The sequence below is a fragment of the Lactuca serriola genome, chromosome 1, assembly GCF_051521515.1.
Source record: "Lactuca serriola cultivar US96UC23 chromosome 1, Lser_US96UC23_V15, whole genome shotgun sequence".
Taxonomy (NCBI): Eukaryota; Viridiplantae; Streptophyta; class Magnoliopsida; order Asterales; family Asteraceae; genus Lactuca; species Lactuca serriola.
In genome coordinates, this window is record NC_136408.1 from 194009552 (window position 1) to 194026248 (window position 16697).

Genomic DNA, 16697 nt, shown 5'->3' on the forward strand with positions numbered 1-16697 from the left:
TCCAACACGAGCATCCGCCATTTTGTTATTTTCATACAATTTTTGAATCTTAGTTCCTATGCAACATTAATCTTTTATCTTCTTTTTTTTTGTTCCATCCTTAACTGTGACTTTGTTATTCGGAAGCCTGACAATAGTCATTAATGAATGAGAATAAGATACCGACAACCATACCGGGATGGAGTAGGTGAGAGTCCCATGTGTCACAATGAGTACTAGAATACAACATGATAGTTTGAATTTTATTAACAAAAAAAGGAACGTCAAACTTCTCTGTTCATCTATTTAAAATAGAAAGAACATGAAAGAAAAAAAATAAATAAATAAATAAATAATTGGATAGGTGTCCAAGGCGATTGTGGCAAAGTGTTGCGATTAGCTGTTGATATGTATGGGAAGAGTACCACATCTCCCAGCTCCTTGACTAAAAAATCCTAACCAAGTAAGAACTCAAATGAATATGGATTATCAGAACTGCTTCTGATTTAGACCGTATAAATTTATAAATTATGCCAAGTCAGATGGTAGAAAAAACATTTTTGAGAAAGGGTTTGCATTTTTCTATATTTGTTGGAAAAATCACATAGTATATACTGCTTCTTTATAGAAAAAAAAAGGTAACAAAACTAACTTCAAGTGATCATCATTGTCAAGTCATTAATCAAACAGGTAAACAAACAAGTTACAGTTTACACAATTTCACATAAGTGCAACAGAAATGAAACTCCATTAGTAAGAACTCTAAAAAGAGTCTTATACGCATTGGTTGAACAAATATGAAACTTGGTTATTATTTAACATGGTTTTGAATTTCATTAAACAAAATTACCAAAGATATATACAACTTTTTCATTAAGTACTCTTAAAGTTTCATAAACTCCAAATTTGACTTGCCCTCAAGCTTCCGAGCAAAAAAACTTTTGTAATATTCCTCAAACATGACACGCCGATAGTTTGCTACATTATGCTGTGCAACAACGCTTTTTGCGGGGCCTACTTCTAAACCCATATTGGAGGTGTAGAATGTAGCCACTGATAGCCTATCCTTGGTTGACTGCACTGTTGCACAATGCTCTATGCTCTTGTACACACCATTACTTACAATCTGTAAACACATAAAATTAGGGCACAGTTTATATGTTATAGAAAAGGCATGATATTGAGATGTAGTTTGGTTTGGTTTTAGAAAATAAAACCAACCCGACTTTATAATTTCGGGTTCATAAAACCATCGGTTTCTCAAAACGAATCAATTTTTCGGTTATGTGTTTAGGTTAGATTATTGCTAATTTTGCGTTTAACCCTAATGAAAATAACGAATCTATAATAGTACAATAGTACATTGCTATGTCAATGTCATTGAAATCAGGAATTGTGTTGTTAGTTGTTACCTCCATTATGTCTCCAATGTTGACTACCAAAGCATTTGGAAGAGGTTTAACGGAAACCCATTTTCCATCTTTTCGAACTTGGAGGCCCTCTGTTTCCATTAATTGATAGAGAATCGTTAAACCACCGGCATCGGAATGAGGGGAGACTCCAAAAGCCGATTCCGGTTCCGGACATGGGGGATAGTAATTCATTCTTATCGACTGAACCCCATCATCAAACAATTCACTCATTTCTTCTCCATCAATCCCTAGGGCCTTAGCCATTTCACCCAAGATGCCTTTTGCGAGCTTTTTTATTTCCGTAGAGTAAGCTTCCAACTTCTTTCTAGATAAAGAAATAAATAAATAATATTTAAAAAGTATTAAAAAAAAACTGTTGTACCCTAGTATTAAGAACATATAGAAATGTATTGTTTTTAATATATATGTTTTACCGATATCAATTCAATATATAACATAATATTTCAAGTAACAATCTTACTTTAAAAATATAACTATACAATTAAATTAACCACATTGGAGATAAAATCACCTGCACCAAATATTACACGATTTTGGTGAAAAAAAAATGATGATATGTGTTAGGGATGGCCCTCTTTATCATATACTTTTTCAAAACATATATCCAATCATTAACAAACAATACAAACTAGTAAATGAGAAGCTTTCATTTCGAGAAAAAAGAAAGAACCTGAGAACGGGAGGCAAGTTTTGAAAAAGTTGGGATTTCCTGAGATTGTGCGGAAGGGTAATTACGTAAAACAGGTCACACCAATCAAGCTTCTGTTCCTCGGATACAACAAAAAGCTGACCGAAACCTTCGTGGCTGTCTTCTTTCTGCCAAAGCTTTTGTTTCTCCTCCATCGGAAGCTTAAAGAAGCTCAAGACTTCCCTCTTGAAATCCTCTAATAGGGATTCACTTATTCCATGGTTGATAACCTGTTTTAATCAAGTATACCAAATTTGTTACAAAAATCATTGTAGATCGCTTTGGATTTTATCAAGATATTGCAACCGAACCACAAATATCGTTTCTAATTTATATGGACTAAACAGAGACACGTAGAGTTGGTGAACGCTACCTGGAAGAAACCCCATTCTTTAGCAGCTGTATGAAGCCTATTGAGCTCAGAGGAATACGTCGAAGATCCAGGATCGGTTGAAAATAAGGTGTGAAGATCAATGACAGGCACAGATAGTGTGGAGGTGTCATCGGATGACTTGAATAAGGGTTTCTGATTATCTTGGCGAACATACCGAGGTGGGATCTTTGTGATGGATTGCTTAGAAAGTTCTTGAACACTTGGTACTATCAGTGATCTCCCAAAATTAATTGCTATATTATTCTGGTTTTCCATGGACAGTACTACAGAAATTAACGCCTGGATAAGATTAGAAGGAAATCTGATTTAATTCAAATCCTTTATCTAATTCTAAGAAGAAACTAACAAATTTAGCTAAATAAATTAATTATTTTTAGACAAAATTACATAGATGGTCCCTGCGGTTGGCACAAGAGACCAAAGTTAGTCCTTACGAGGAATTTTGAAAGAATATGGTTTTTGTGGTTCCCAGTTGTTGCACACTTCTTTTGATTTGTGTCGTTTATCAACCTCACACACTTCGTTTGATTTGTGTCGTTTATCAACCTCACACGAGTGTAATTTGGTCTTTTGCTTTGTTACACGATATGATCATATTTATAAATTTCCATCTTTTAAACTTTTGAAACTTCTTTCTTTCCCGTATCATTATTTATTTGTTTTTCAGTAGGGTTAAGTAGTGTATGCATATTCAAGATTCACTATGGGGACATGTTCACAAAATACCCAGGAAGACATTATGTGCATGGGAGTATGGAGTATGTTGACTACGTGGACATGGACGTGTTTTCAGTGCATGAATTAGACGATATGTTTAAAGAGATAGGTTGTATCAATGGTGAGGCTGCCTACTATCACTTCATTATTCCAAATATTGAAATTGATTTTGGGTTACTTCCTCTAGGTAACGACTCATACGTACTTCAGTTAAGTAAGTATGTCCCTAATTAGAAAGAGATTATGGTGTATGTTGAATATGGAAATACTAGAGTTCGTACTTTATGTCTCCAAATAAGGTGGTCTTGAAAGAGATAAACGAGCCTAGTTCTTCATAACTCGATAGGAAAAAGATTACTAGTATAGATGTAGGTTAATGTAGTGGAATGAGAACTATGACTTTTCCAGATTCATTGTACCTTTTGGACATTTAGTTGGAGATGTAGTGAAAGATGATGGTGTTCAAGCTGCAGGTGAGAAGCTTCATAGAGTACAAGATGTAGGTGTTCAAGCTCTAGGTGAGAAGCTTGGTATAGCCATTGATACTTCGTTAGATGACCTTGATCCTTTCTTTTATATGGAACATAATGATTACCAACGGATGGGGGACATAGATTCAGAATATATTGGTGAAAGGGTGGTACATAATAATGAAATTGGGGATGTTATTAATGATTGGAGTAGTACGGATGGAAGTATAAGCGAGGATAACGACTATATAGTTGATTGTCACACCCCCAAACCAAGGATGGCGGAAACGTCTGGGGGTGGAGGACCTCATGTAGTATCATAACAACCATTGTAATAGTGATTAAAGTAAACACAACCAAAATAAATATAATTGAAAGAGTTACATCATTGTATGAGTTTACATGTTTCCAAATCAATTACATTATTTTGACAAAAATGAAATGTTTGACGCCTTAACGTCCCATCCTCAAAAGCACTTGATTACATGTTTAGTTATTTCCTGAGAATACAAGTAGTTTTAAAAAAGTGTCAACACAAAGGCTGGTGAGTTCATAAGCTTTTGAAGGTGATACTAAAATCCTTTCCTTGTAAAAGTAATGTTTGTTCAAGGAAAATCTCATATTTCCTTACGTAATGCATTGTAATCTTAAAAGTCGAGACTGAAATGTACAAGTATTTTACCATACTTAAGGAAATTTGTGCAAGTTTAAATCGACATAAACTCGTTAAATTTAGAAGTAAAACCCGTAAATCTTATGTTTGTTAATACCACATGTGAGTTATTATAACCATACTATGACTCGGACGGCCTCGTGATACGACGTCCTTCAGGCGTCGCAAGTTCAATGACACTTGTCACCTCAAACATGCCGGTCTAGCTGTTGCATGCAGCTCAGGTGTGGGTTTGTCAAACCCAATATAAATCTATACACAACTATCACATTCTCCTACAAGAGACTCTGGTACAATTTACACGACTTTTGACTTTGTTACATGGATGTAACACGAAGCGGGTGTCTCACAAATTTATTCATTAACAGATTTACGTGAACTGAGAACCTTTAGTAAAAAGTTTGAATTGTAATGAAACATAAACTATACCTATTATAGTTTATCATAATCGTTTATAATGTAAAAGTAACATAAACTATACTTCCATAGTTTATCAAATAATTGCATGCCATGGTTATAAACTTTGTTTATAACATTAAACTAATTTACCAATCTTGAGAAGGTAAAAATCTATTTGTCTACTGATACATGTCTAATTACCAAGACAAAATGGCATGTAATGTAATAATATATGGTCACATAATGATATACCCCTTGACCAACAAGTTACAAGGTGGAATGAAATTGATAGCATTTTTCTGTTATTAACATTTTCTACTATTGTTCTTAGATAATTTATAGAAAAATTATCAAAGGTCCAAATCAAAATCCGTAAATTCTGGTAGTTTGGAAAATGAGTCTAGTTTGTTCATAAATTTTATTATGATTTTTAGTGACCTCCAACTTGTGTGAAAACGTCCATAATCACAGACTGGTCCTGATTCGTTCTTGAAATGATAAGCAGTTTTGTAAAAATCACCATAAATTATAGGAAAAATCGTATGGAGATGTGCAAGTAGTCATTTTAAAGATAAGAACTTGAACTATTTTCACCTAGTATAGTTTTGAAAACTAAAATGTTTAAGTTGCCCAAACCAGTCCGTGAATGGAGTCCAACGTTTCTGATGAAAGCTGTTGGAAGAGTTTAGTTGTGTTCTTTTCGTTTTAACTTGTATTCCCCCCCCCCCCCTTAAAATTTAAGAAAACATGAAAAGATAGGGTTATGAATTCACCTTATGTGATTTCAGTGGATGGATGTTAAAGTAGAGAAGTGTTCAACTCAAGAACATTTAGAAGATGCCTTGAAGAACCGAGAACCTAACATGAAGGTGACGATGTTTGTGTAAGATTCTTATCATTTTGAATAGAAGGATGTGTAATAATCATAAGAAGAATGAATTATAATTACCAAGAGTGGAACAAGCTTGATGATCAGCCTTGGAAGTCTCGAAGTTGGGAGAGAATTGTGAGAGAATTTGGAGTGTGATCCTTGGAGGAAACATGAGAGAATGAGGGAAGTGTGAGGTGAGAGGGTGGATGTTCGTGAGTATGAGTGGGAAAAGTACTCTTGAATGACCAGGTATGGTGGGGAGGGGTGTGGGTTAGTCATGGAGTGCGTATGGAGGTGGTTGCTTGTGTCTATCACTATGGCAAAGTCAACACTCCACAACAAGATCTAACTTAATGGATTTTATTCTTAAATAAGGATTTCCTTAAAAATGTAACATCCCGGAATAGCAAGAGTAGAGTTGAAGGGCAAAAAGGGTAAATATGGGAAAGATAGACTCGGCGAGTCCATGGGTGGACTCGGCGAGTAGAGTTGCGACTTGGTCGCGTGTTAAGTGGCCGACTCGGCGAGTCAGAGTATTGGACTCGGCGAGTAGGCGCTGAATGGAGAAAACCCTAATTCCGGAAGTTGAGCCCTATATAAGGAACATTATGTTTCCTCCCCAGCCTCCTTATCACCCCTTGAGTCCCAGAAACCCTAAATTCGTGGAGAAACCCCATTGTTGAGTGATTTGGAGCTTGGAGAGGTGGTTGTTGAAGAGATCTTGAAGAAGAAGAGGCTTGGAGCAAGGGGCTTTGCTTGGATTCGAGTTCCATTGCAGTTGGGGTGTTCTTTTAAGGTAATATCTCGTCCTTGGGCTGTTACTCTTATGGATTCATCATTTTAGGGTTTGTGGGGAGCATATCTTTTGGTGTTTTGGAGTTTAGAGGTTAGATCTGAGGTTGCTACCTCAGATCTGGAATGGAGAAGGGTTGGAATGCCTGAAAGTCCCTGTGTTCAAGTGTGTAGTGAAGCTATCATGTCCCAAACCCTAGCCCTAAAGTGTTAAAGGCCTAGATCTCCTTGGATTCACGTAAAGTTTGCCACTTTACGTGATGGATGGGTTGTAGGAGGCTAGATCTATGTTTTGGATCAATTGCATGGCCTGGAGTGCTTCTGTATGGATTCAGACCGGTGGTACTCGGCGAGTCACATAGGTGGACTCGACGAGTTGCTTGAAGATGAGCTGGAACTCGACAAGTTGGAAGAACAACTCGGTGAGTTGGATGAGGATGGCGTGGAACTCGACGAGTTGTATGAACAACTCGGCGAGTAGGATGAAGATAGCCTGAGACTCGGCGAGTCTGTTCTTGGACTCGGCGAGTCTTGTCGAAGAGTCCCAATATTTTCTGGTTGAGTCGAGAATCAGCGAGTCAAGGGATAACTCGGTGAGTTGTGGGCGAGTGGACTCAGAGTTGTTGGACTCGACGAGTCTCGGGGTGACTCGGCGAGTTAGGTGACGGATTGATGGAAGTTCTGAGTATGGGGACTCGGCGAGTCATCGGGTTGACTCGGCGAGTAGAGTCAGTCAGGGGTTGACTTTGACCTTGTCCAAAGGTTGACCAGTTGTCTTTCAGGGGTATTTTGGTAATTAAGGGTGTTTATTGAGTTGAGTGTGTTGGTGTTCAGTGGAGGAGTTCGTGTCGGAGCTTGGAGCAGCGGGATCTTATCCTTTCAGCCGGCAGTTTCGAGGTGAGTTATCCTCACTATATCAACAGGGTCTAAGGCACCAAGGCCGGCCCTTATCGTATTGAGATCCGGGTAGTTGTTTTTATGTTATTACTGTGCTATGTTTGCATCCTGAGAGCTAGGATGGTATATGTTAGAGACCTGAATGAGATCGGTATTCTGAGAGATAGGGAGATGCTATGCTAGTGACCTGTTAGGTCGGTATCCTGGTTAGGATGATGATATGTTATGTGATCTGTTTGATCTGCTTGTTATTTGTGAATTGCTATATGATTGTATGTATATGTGCACATGGTTGTTTGGACTGGAGCTGGGTTGAGGCGGGTCCTGCTTTGTGTTGTAGGCCAAGATACCTAGGGCGGACCGGTTGTTCCGAAGGCCCAGCGAGCGGTCCGGATAGGCTGTAGGCCCCAAGAGGGCGGACCAGACGTGCCGAGGCTCAGAGAGTGGACCAGACAGACTGAAGGCCCGGTGAGGGCAGACCAGTCATACTGTAGACTCAGAGAGTGGACCAGTTGGATTGAAGGCCCGGTGCGGGCGGACCAATCACACTGTAGACTCGAGGTTTATGGCTAGACTCAGAGGGTGGACCAGGTGGACTGTAGGCCGGTGCGGCGGACCAGTCACACAGTAGACCCGAAGTGCATGGCTGTTCTGTGATCTGATATGTTATGGCATGTTATGCGTGTATGGTGTATGTGGTTGGTATTTTGGGGATATCTCACTAAGCTTTCGGGCTTACAGTTGTGGTTTTATGTTTTTCAGGTTCTTCAGGAGACCGTGGCAAGGCAAAGGCGTGATCGTACCGCTCCTCATGTTTTTGGTCACGATGTGATTCTGGGAATACTTTAAATAATTTGTATTGAAAACCTTTTGTAATGATTTTAATGGAATTTGATTGTTTTGAAAAATTTAAATTGGTTGGAATTTTTCGGTCGTTACAAGTTGGTATCAGAGCCTTGGTTTGAGTGAATTCGAGGAACATTCGTGTGACTCTAGTCTCAAATCGAGGAGATTTTTCAAAAGAGTAATTAAAATGGTTTTCAAATGAGTAAGGCAGGACGTGGATGTACGATCAGCCGGAGCCAGTAAGTAACCCCAAAATACCCTGCATGTTATTTGTTTTTGAGCTTGATAGAACAGCATGCTAGTGATAGGTTAGGGATCTTCGGGATTTCATGATAATGTTGCCTGATTTGTGATGCCTGTAGCCTAGGGTCCCTTATGGGAGATTTTCAGTGTTCCTCTAGTGGTAAGGGTTGAGCGTTGTTATGCATGTTTCTCTAGGGTGTTGTGGTAGTACTTCATACAAATATGGGTAGGTGTGGAAGGTAGTATGGGCCCGTACTACTGAAAGCCCAAGACCCATACGCGTATAAGGGAAACCATGATCTCTAGGGTTGGGTTGAGAGAGAGTTGGATCCCAGGTTAGTGGGAAGAGTCTGAGATTTTGTGTGGTGTTTTTCAGTATGGAGATTCCGAGGCATGATGAGAGTGGATCCGGATCAGGATCTGGAGCAGGAGAGAGAGTCCCGGGCGGATCGGTACCGCCTGAGGTTATCGGTCAGATGAGCACATGTGAGTTGGATGCGAGGATTCGTGAGATCCTACGTGATGAGATTGCTGAGTTGTTCTGGGCTGAGTTGTCGGAGCTGTTTGGGTCGATCAAGACCGCCATGGTTGAGTATTTTGATGAGCACTATGCGGCTCTCGCGGAGACGGTTGCCGCGGCGGCTACAGCGGCTGTAGCGGCGGCAGGGGGAGGAGCTGGTCGGGGTTTTCAGTATCGGGACTTCGATAATACGAAGCCTCCCACCTTCGATGGAGTTTAGGACCCGATCGTCGCTATGAGATGGTTATCAGACGTGGAGGAGTGTTTCTTCACGTGTTCATGCCCTGCTGATCAGAGGGTGAGGTGTGCTCTGAACCTGTTGAGGCTCGGGGCGAAGGATTGGTGGAGATTGACCACGGGGTCATTTTCTGATGCGTAGAGGGCTGCGGTTTCATGGGATCAGTTCAGGGAGATGTTCAGTACTCGTTATGTTCCGCAAGTTGAGAGGGAGAGATTGGCTCAGGAGTTCCTTGAGCTGAAGCAGGGTTCGGAGTTGATGACTGAGATCACCAGGATGTTCACTAAGAGGGCGATGTTTTGCCCAGAGTTCGCTTCGGAGCAGGCTCAGACGTCTCAATATTTGAGCATGCTCAAGAGGGACATCATATAATTTGTGTCTGCGCAGTGGTGCAAGACCTTGCTGGAGTTGCAGGAGGCCGCCAGGCGGCGTGAGTTAGAGATTGAGTTGCAGTTGCGTGAGCTGAGGCAGGCTCCGGTGCAGTCGCAGCCGGCGCCGAAACGGTCCAAGACTGTTGATGTTAGAGTGGGGGATCTGAGCGGCCACACTTGTGGGAAGTGTGGGAGGGGTCACACCGAAGTTTGTAGGTCCGGTGGTGCATACCGCAAGTGCGGAAAGGAGGGGCACTATGCGAGGGATTGTCGGCAATCAGCGCCGGTTCGGGATTTTAGGATTTCTTATATTTGTCATCAGATTGGACATTTGAGGGTCAACTGTCCACAACTTGCTGCAGGACCGGTGCAGGCTCCAGCACCGGCCACTTTCAGGATCACAGGTGGGGGTCAGGGTGGAGCGGAGCCCCCAAGGGCTCAGGGTCGTGCTTATCAGCTTGCGGCAGAGGAGGTTAGAGCAGTGCCGGATGCAGCTGCAGGTATGTTTCTTTCTTGATATCTTGTTATCTTGCGATTATTGTGGTGTATTGTTTATGTGCTGGTATTTTGTTTGGTTCTCATTGTGGTATTCGTCATTTTGAGGGTTGCGGTTTGGTTATGGGTTACTGTTTTGGGAATTTCGTTGGTTATCATCCATGAGAGTTAGTGGTGGGAACCTGGCATTGGTTTGAAGGCCGGGTAGCATCTGCTTTCTGAGGAGTGGTTAGATGCAGATTGAATTTCTTTCGAGCGGGATAACCAGTGTTGATGGGGGATCTTGTTAAGGTTGTTTATGCTTGTGGGAAGCAGTTCACGTGTAAGTGTTTTCTTTGTGCAGAGTTGTTCTGGGAGGTCGGTGATGGCGACCGATGGTTGTTAATCAGTGCTGCAAGTGGGGGAGAATTGGAGAATTCTCCGGGAGATCGATGAGTATTTGAGGGTGCTTAGCTATTGGGATTCAGCAGTGTTCTGTCAGCCTAGAGTATAGGCTGATAGGAGCAAGTGTCGGGCATGCGGGGCGGGATACAGACCTAGGGAATTTGATTGTGGAGGGCCTGGGAGCAGGCCGGGATCGAGCAAGTGCGATTGAGACAAAGTTCGGAACCCTTAAAGGGCTAGAACAGTATGCATAGGAGGATTTCCAGGAGTGATAGCTCGGAATGATGAGTGCTAGTTGAGCGGTCCGAATAGACTGAAGGCCGGTAGGCGTACCAGTCAGACCGAAGGCTCGGAGAACGGTCCAGCCAAACTGAAGGCACTGAGAGCGGTCCAGATTGGCTGAAGGTTCTGAGAGTGGTCCAAGTTGGCTGAAGGCCTGGTGAGGCGGTCCAGTCATGCTGAAGACTCTGCAGGTATTGTTGGATCAGTTCGAGGATATGGATTGTGTATGTTGCAGTGTGATTGCATTAGAAGGTTTGGCCCCGGGTAGTGATCTTGATTAGTTGAGTTAGTGCATGGGCTTGAGAGTCCTTGCGAGCAGATTCAGAGCATGTGTGTTGCATGGATAGGGGTGGTGCAGCATTGAGTGAGCACCGTGACACTTGTCGGAGTGACAATGTGGCCAAGTGGATTCCTTGGTAAAGGATAATAGAGAGGTGTGTAACTCCGAGAGGGAGTGCAAGTTCACGGAAGTGAAAGCGGTAGAGCAGAGTTATGATTAGAGTAATTCGAGTATGGTTATTGAGCAGCGTGTTTGCGGCAGTGGAATAGAAGCTCATCCGCTTTGGGATGTCTGCTGAGGTCGCGGAGGGAATTCCGCAGGTGTAGAGTCAAGAGGCTCGGAAGGGATGCAGAGAGAGAGTCTTGGGCTCTCCGTGTGAATCTGATCAGGGTAATGGGTATGTATTAGTGGTTCATCTTGGGGGGATGTTTGAGGATATCATTAATGTATCGGGTTTTCCCAACCTGAGGGTGCTAGAGCTAGTTCAGCATGTGTATGTGATTGCAAGAGGAGAACTTGTGGGAGTTGCTCGGAGATTGAAGAATGGGACTTTCCGTCGGCATGGAATGGATTAAGTGGGATTCGGATCGGGGATCCGACGGTTCATGGTTTTCTAGCCCTTATGGGCCGAGTGATTGTTGAGATTTGGAGCAGTGATGCATCATGGGTAATTCTCGGTTGATTGAGTGTGATTATCAGAGGGTACAGCCGGTGCCTGGCTCGAGACGGTGGTCAGGACACCTTAAGGAAGGAGAAAACGAGTTTCTGGTTCTATGGTTGTGTTTTGAGAACCTGGTTGGGTTAATGCCAAGTGGTGCATGGCAGGAGTATTTCAAGGAGTTGAGTTGTTGCAGGCTTCGAGGACGAAGCCTAATGTAAGTGGGGGAGAATTGTAACATCCCGGAATAGCAAGAGTAGAGTTGAAGGGCAAAAAGGGTAAATATGGGAAAGATAGACTCGGCGAGTCCATGGGTGGACTCGGCGAGTAGAGTTGCAACTTGGTCGCGTGTTAAGTGGCCGACTAGGCGAGTCAGTGTATTGGACTCGGCGAGTAGGCGCTGAATGGAGGAAACCCTAAATCTGGACGTTGAGCCCTATATAAGGAACATTATGTTTCCTCCCCAGCCTCCTAATCACCCCTTGAGTCCCAGAAACCCTAAATTCGTGAAGAAACCCCATTGTTGAGTGATTTGGAGCTTGGAGAGGTGGTTGTTGAAGAGATCTTGAAGAAGAAGAGGCTTGGAGCAAGGGGCTTTGCTTGGATTCGAGTTCCATTGCAGTTGGGGTGTTCTTTTAAGGTAATATCTCGTCCTTGGGCTGTTACTCTTATGGATTCATCATTTTAGGGTTTGTGGGGAGCATATCTTTTGGTGTTTTGGAGTTTAGAGGTTAGATCTGAGGTTGCTACCTCAGATCTGGAATGGAGAAGGGTTGGAATGCCTGAAAGTCCCTGTGTTCAAGTGTGTAGTGAAGCTATCATGTCTCAAACCCTAGCCCTAAAGTGTTAAACGCCTAGATCTCCTTGGATTCACGTAAAGTTTTCCACTTTACGTGATGGATGGGTTGTAGGAGGCTAGATCTATGTTTTGGATCTATTGCATGGCATGGAGTGCTTATGTATGGATTCAGACCGGTGGTACTCGGCGAGTCACATGGGTGGACTCGACGAGTTGGAAGAACAACTCGGCGAGTTGGATGAAGATGGCCTGGAACTCGACGAGTAGGATGAAAATAGCCTGAGACTCGGCGAGTTTGTTCTTGGACTCGGCAAGTCTTGTTGAAGAGTCCCAATATTTTCTGGTTGAGTCGAGAATCGGCGAGTCAAGGGATGACTCGGTGAGTTGTGGGCGAGTGGACTCAGAGTCGTTGGACTCGACGAGTCTCGGGGTGACTCGGCGAGTTAGGTCGCGGATTGAGGGAAGTTCTGAGTATGGGGACTCGGCGAGTCATCGGGTTGACTCGGCGAGTAGAGTCAGTCAGGGGTTGACTTTAACCTTGTCCAAAGGTTGACTAGTTGTCTTTCAGCGGTATTTTGGTAATTAAGGGTGTTTATTGAGTTGAGTGTGTTGGTGTTCGGTGGAGGCGTTCGTGTCGGAGCTTGGAGCAGCGGGATCTTATCCTTTCAGCCGGCAGTTTCGAGGTGAGTTATGCTCACTATATCAACAGGGTCTAAGGCACCAAGGTCGGCCCTTATCGGATTGAGATCCGGGTAGTTGTTTTTATGTTGTTACTATGCTATGTTTGCATCCTGAGAGCAAGGATGGTATATGTTAGAGACCTAATTGAGATCGGTATTCTAAGAGATAGGGAGATGTTATGCTAGTGACCTGTTAGGTCGGTATCCTGGTTAGGATGATGATATGTTATGTGATCTGTTTGATCTGCTTGTTATCTGTGAATTGCTATATGATTGTATGTATATGTGCACATGGTTGTTTGGACTGGAGTTGGGTTGAGGCGGGTCCTGCTTTGTGCTGTAGGCCAAGATACCCAGGGCGGACCGGTTGTTCCGAAGGCCCAACGAGTGGTCCGGATAGGCTGTAGGCCCCAAGAGGGCGGACCAGACGTGCCGAGGCTCGGATAGTGGACCAGACAGACTGAAGGCCCCGTGAGGGCGGACTAGTCATACTATAGACTCAGAGAGTGGACCAGGTGGATTGAAGGCCTGGTGCAGGCGGACCAATCACACTGCAGACTCGATGTGTGTGGAGAGTGGACCAGGTGGATTGAAGGCCCTGTGCGGGCGGACCGATCACACTGTAGACTCGAGGTTTATGGTTAGACTCAGAGGGTGGACCAGGTGGACTGTAGGCCGGTGCGGCGGACCAGTCACACAGTAGACCCGAAGTGCATGGCTGTTCTGTGATCTGATATGTTGTGGCATGTTATGCGTGTATGGTGTATGTGGTTGGTATTTTGGGGATATCTCACTAAGCTTTTAGGCTTACAGTTGTGGTTTTATGTTTTTCAGGTTCTTCAGGAGACCGTGGCAAGGCGAAGGCGTGATCGTACCGCTCCTCATGTTTTTGGTCGCGATGTGATTCTGGGGATACTTTAAATAATTTGTATTGAAAATCTTTTGTAATGATTTTAATGGAATTGGATTGTTTTGAAAAATTTAAATTGGTTGGATTTTTTCTGTCGTTACAAAAAATATGTTGAATTTATGATTATATGGGACCTTATATGTCAAAATATGAGTTTGGGTGAAAATCCTCCGTTAAAATAATTAAAAACAGGCTTAAAACGGAGTCGTGGTCGAAAACCGGGTGAAAAATCGGGAAATCCGAAGTCAGGAAGGTGATTCTGTTCTTAACAATCTTAGGTCCGAAGTGGGGTTTGGTCGCTGAAGTGGATCCGAAGGGGAAGGGGCTGCGGTCCGAGGAGGTACCGCAGGTGGGTTCGTCAGGTAGGACCAGAGGCGAGTTCGGATGCGGTTCGGTGGCTTCGGCTTGGTGATTGCGGCTCGGAGGCTTCGGTTCGGTGGTTGCGGCCAAATGGTTGCGGCTGCTCAAGAGGACTTCGGTCTCAGTTCTTGTGGCCTCGGTTCCAGGAGGGTTTGGCCCCTATAGAGAGGCTTCGGCCCTAAGAGGCTAACTTCCAATGTATCTTCCCGCTTCGAGTGGTTTTTCACCAAGTCAAGTGTCGGGATGCCCCAAATGATTAAAATAAATCAAAAGGGGTTCTGGGAGAGATTTGACATACTTGGAGAGATTTCACATATGGAGAGAGATTTGGGAGAGATTCTACATTCATGGAGAGAATTGGGAGAGATTTGACATTCTTGGAGAGATTTGGGAGAGATTTGACATTCTTGGAGAGATTTGGGAGAGATTTCTAATATAGAGAGATAGAGTGAAAGAGATTGAGAGAGGCTTCTTTTGTGACCTTTTTGAGTGTTTGGCTTCGCAACACAAGGTACGCAAGCCCCGTTAAGCTATGTTTAAGGATCTTACACACTACCGATGAGTATGCAACATTGTGATATCAGTTTGGTTCATTACTTACCACATTTTTAGGTTAAGGAAATCTAGATATACAACTTTTCAATAGATGATTTCACATTAGAATAGCGAGTTGTATAGTAATTACATAGCGTAAACCCTAGTATACAAGAGTTAACTGAGTTGACCGGCTTAACTTGTTGACTTTGTTTGACTTTTACTTCACCAGAATTTGATGGTTGTCACATCATCCCCGTGTTAGAAGGAATTTCGTCCCGAAATTTTCATTTTAGCTGGGACTTCAAGAGTTCGAGAAGATATGTGGGTATTTTTGTTTCATTTGATCCTTGCATTCCTAGGTGAACTCGGGTCCTCGTTTTGCATTCCAACGAACCTTCACAATGGGAATACAACTTTTCTTTGTTCTTTTAATTTCCGATCCATCATCTCAACCTGTTCTTCCACGAAGTGGAGATTCTTGTTAACTTCGATTTCCTCAAGTGGTACTACGAGGGTCTCGTCGGATAGGCACTTTTTCAAGTTTGATACGTGGAAGGTAGGGTGTACATTATTAAGTTCTTGTGGTAGTCGGAGTTTGTAAGCCACGGGACCAATCCTGGCAAGGATTTCAAACGGTCCGATGTACCTTGGGTTTAGTTTCCTACGTTTACCGAAATGTATCATTCCTTTCCAAGGGGAAAATTTCAGTAGTACCCGATCACCGACCTGGAATTCCAAGGGTTTGCGTCGTTTACCCGCGTAACTCTTTTGCCGATCTCGGGATGCTTTTAGTGTTTCCCGAATTTGAACAATCTTTTATGTGGTCTCCCTTATGATTTCAGGACCAGTGAGGGTGCTATTAGGGACTTACCCCCTAGCTAGCTGTGTGTCCCCCACTTCTGCCCAACACAGGGGTGATCGACACTTGCGACCATAAAGAGCTTCGAATGGGGCGACTTTGATGCTAGTGTGATAGCTGTTATTGTAGGAGAATTCGATAAGTGGTAAATGGGCATTCCATGCTTTACCAAAATCTGTCACACAGGCTCTCAACATGTCTTCTAGCGTTTGTATGGTTCGCTCGCTCTGTCCATCGGTTTGTGGATGATAAGTTGTACTCATCTCCAGCCTAGTTCCCAAGGATTTCTGAAGTGATTTCCAGAATCGCGAGGTAAATCGACTATCCCAATCCGAGATAATGGACTTTAGTACCCCATGCAATCTCACGATTTCTGTGATGTACAGCTTTGTCAGTTTCTCCATCTTGTCGGTCTCTTTCATTGGTAGAAAGTGGGCTGACTTGGTCAGTCTGTCGACGATTACCCATATGGTATCAAGTTCGGCTGATGTTTTAGGCAGCTTGGTTATGAAGTCCATGGTTATTCGTTCCCACTTCCATTTCGGTATATCAGGTTGTTGTAGTAGTCCTGTGGGTTTCTGGTATTCCACCTTGACCGTGGCGCAAATCAGACACTTGCCTACATAAGTAGAAATCTCAGTTTTCATGTTCAGCCACCAGTACGACTTTTTGAGGTCTAGATACATCTTATCCAAACTTGGATGGATGGAATATCGAGTCTTGTGTGCTTCGTTCATGACAACGTCTCGGGACCCACCAAACCTTGGTGTCCATATTCGGTTCATGAGGTAGCGAGCTCCATCTTCCTTAATTTCTAGGTTTTTATCCATCCCTCTCAATGCATCACCTATCATGTTTTCTGGTTTCATGGCTTCAAGTTGAGCTTCCTTGATTTGTGTGAACAGGTGTGAATGGATCGTCA

General features: G+C 43.2%; 1 protein-coding gene across 1 annotated transcript; it reads right to left on the reverse strand.

Annotated features, from left to right (window-relative positions):
- Positions 1-627: 627 nt before the first annotated feature.
- On the reverse strand, positions 628-2810 carry LOC145102407 (protein SRG1-like). The gene is made up of 4 exons (XM_079039799.1): positions 2474-2810; positions 2083-2330; positions 1392-1716; positions 628-1105 (listed from the first exon to the last, which is right to left on the reverse strand). The coding sequence occupies exons 1-4, from the start codon at positions 2747-2749 to the stop codon at positions 863-865; spliced, it is 1092 nt and encodes a 363-aa protein (XP_078895925.1). The 5' UTR covers positions 2750-2810; the 3' UTR covers positions 628-862.
- Positions 2811-16697: the final 13887 nt, after the last annotated feature.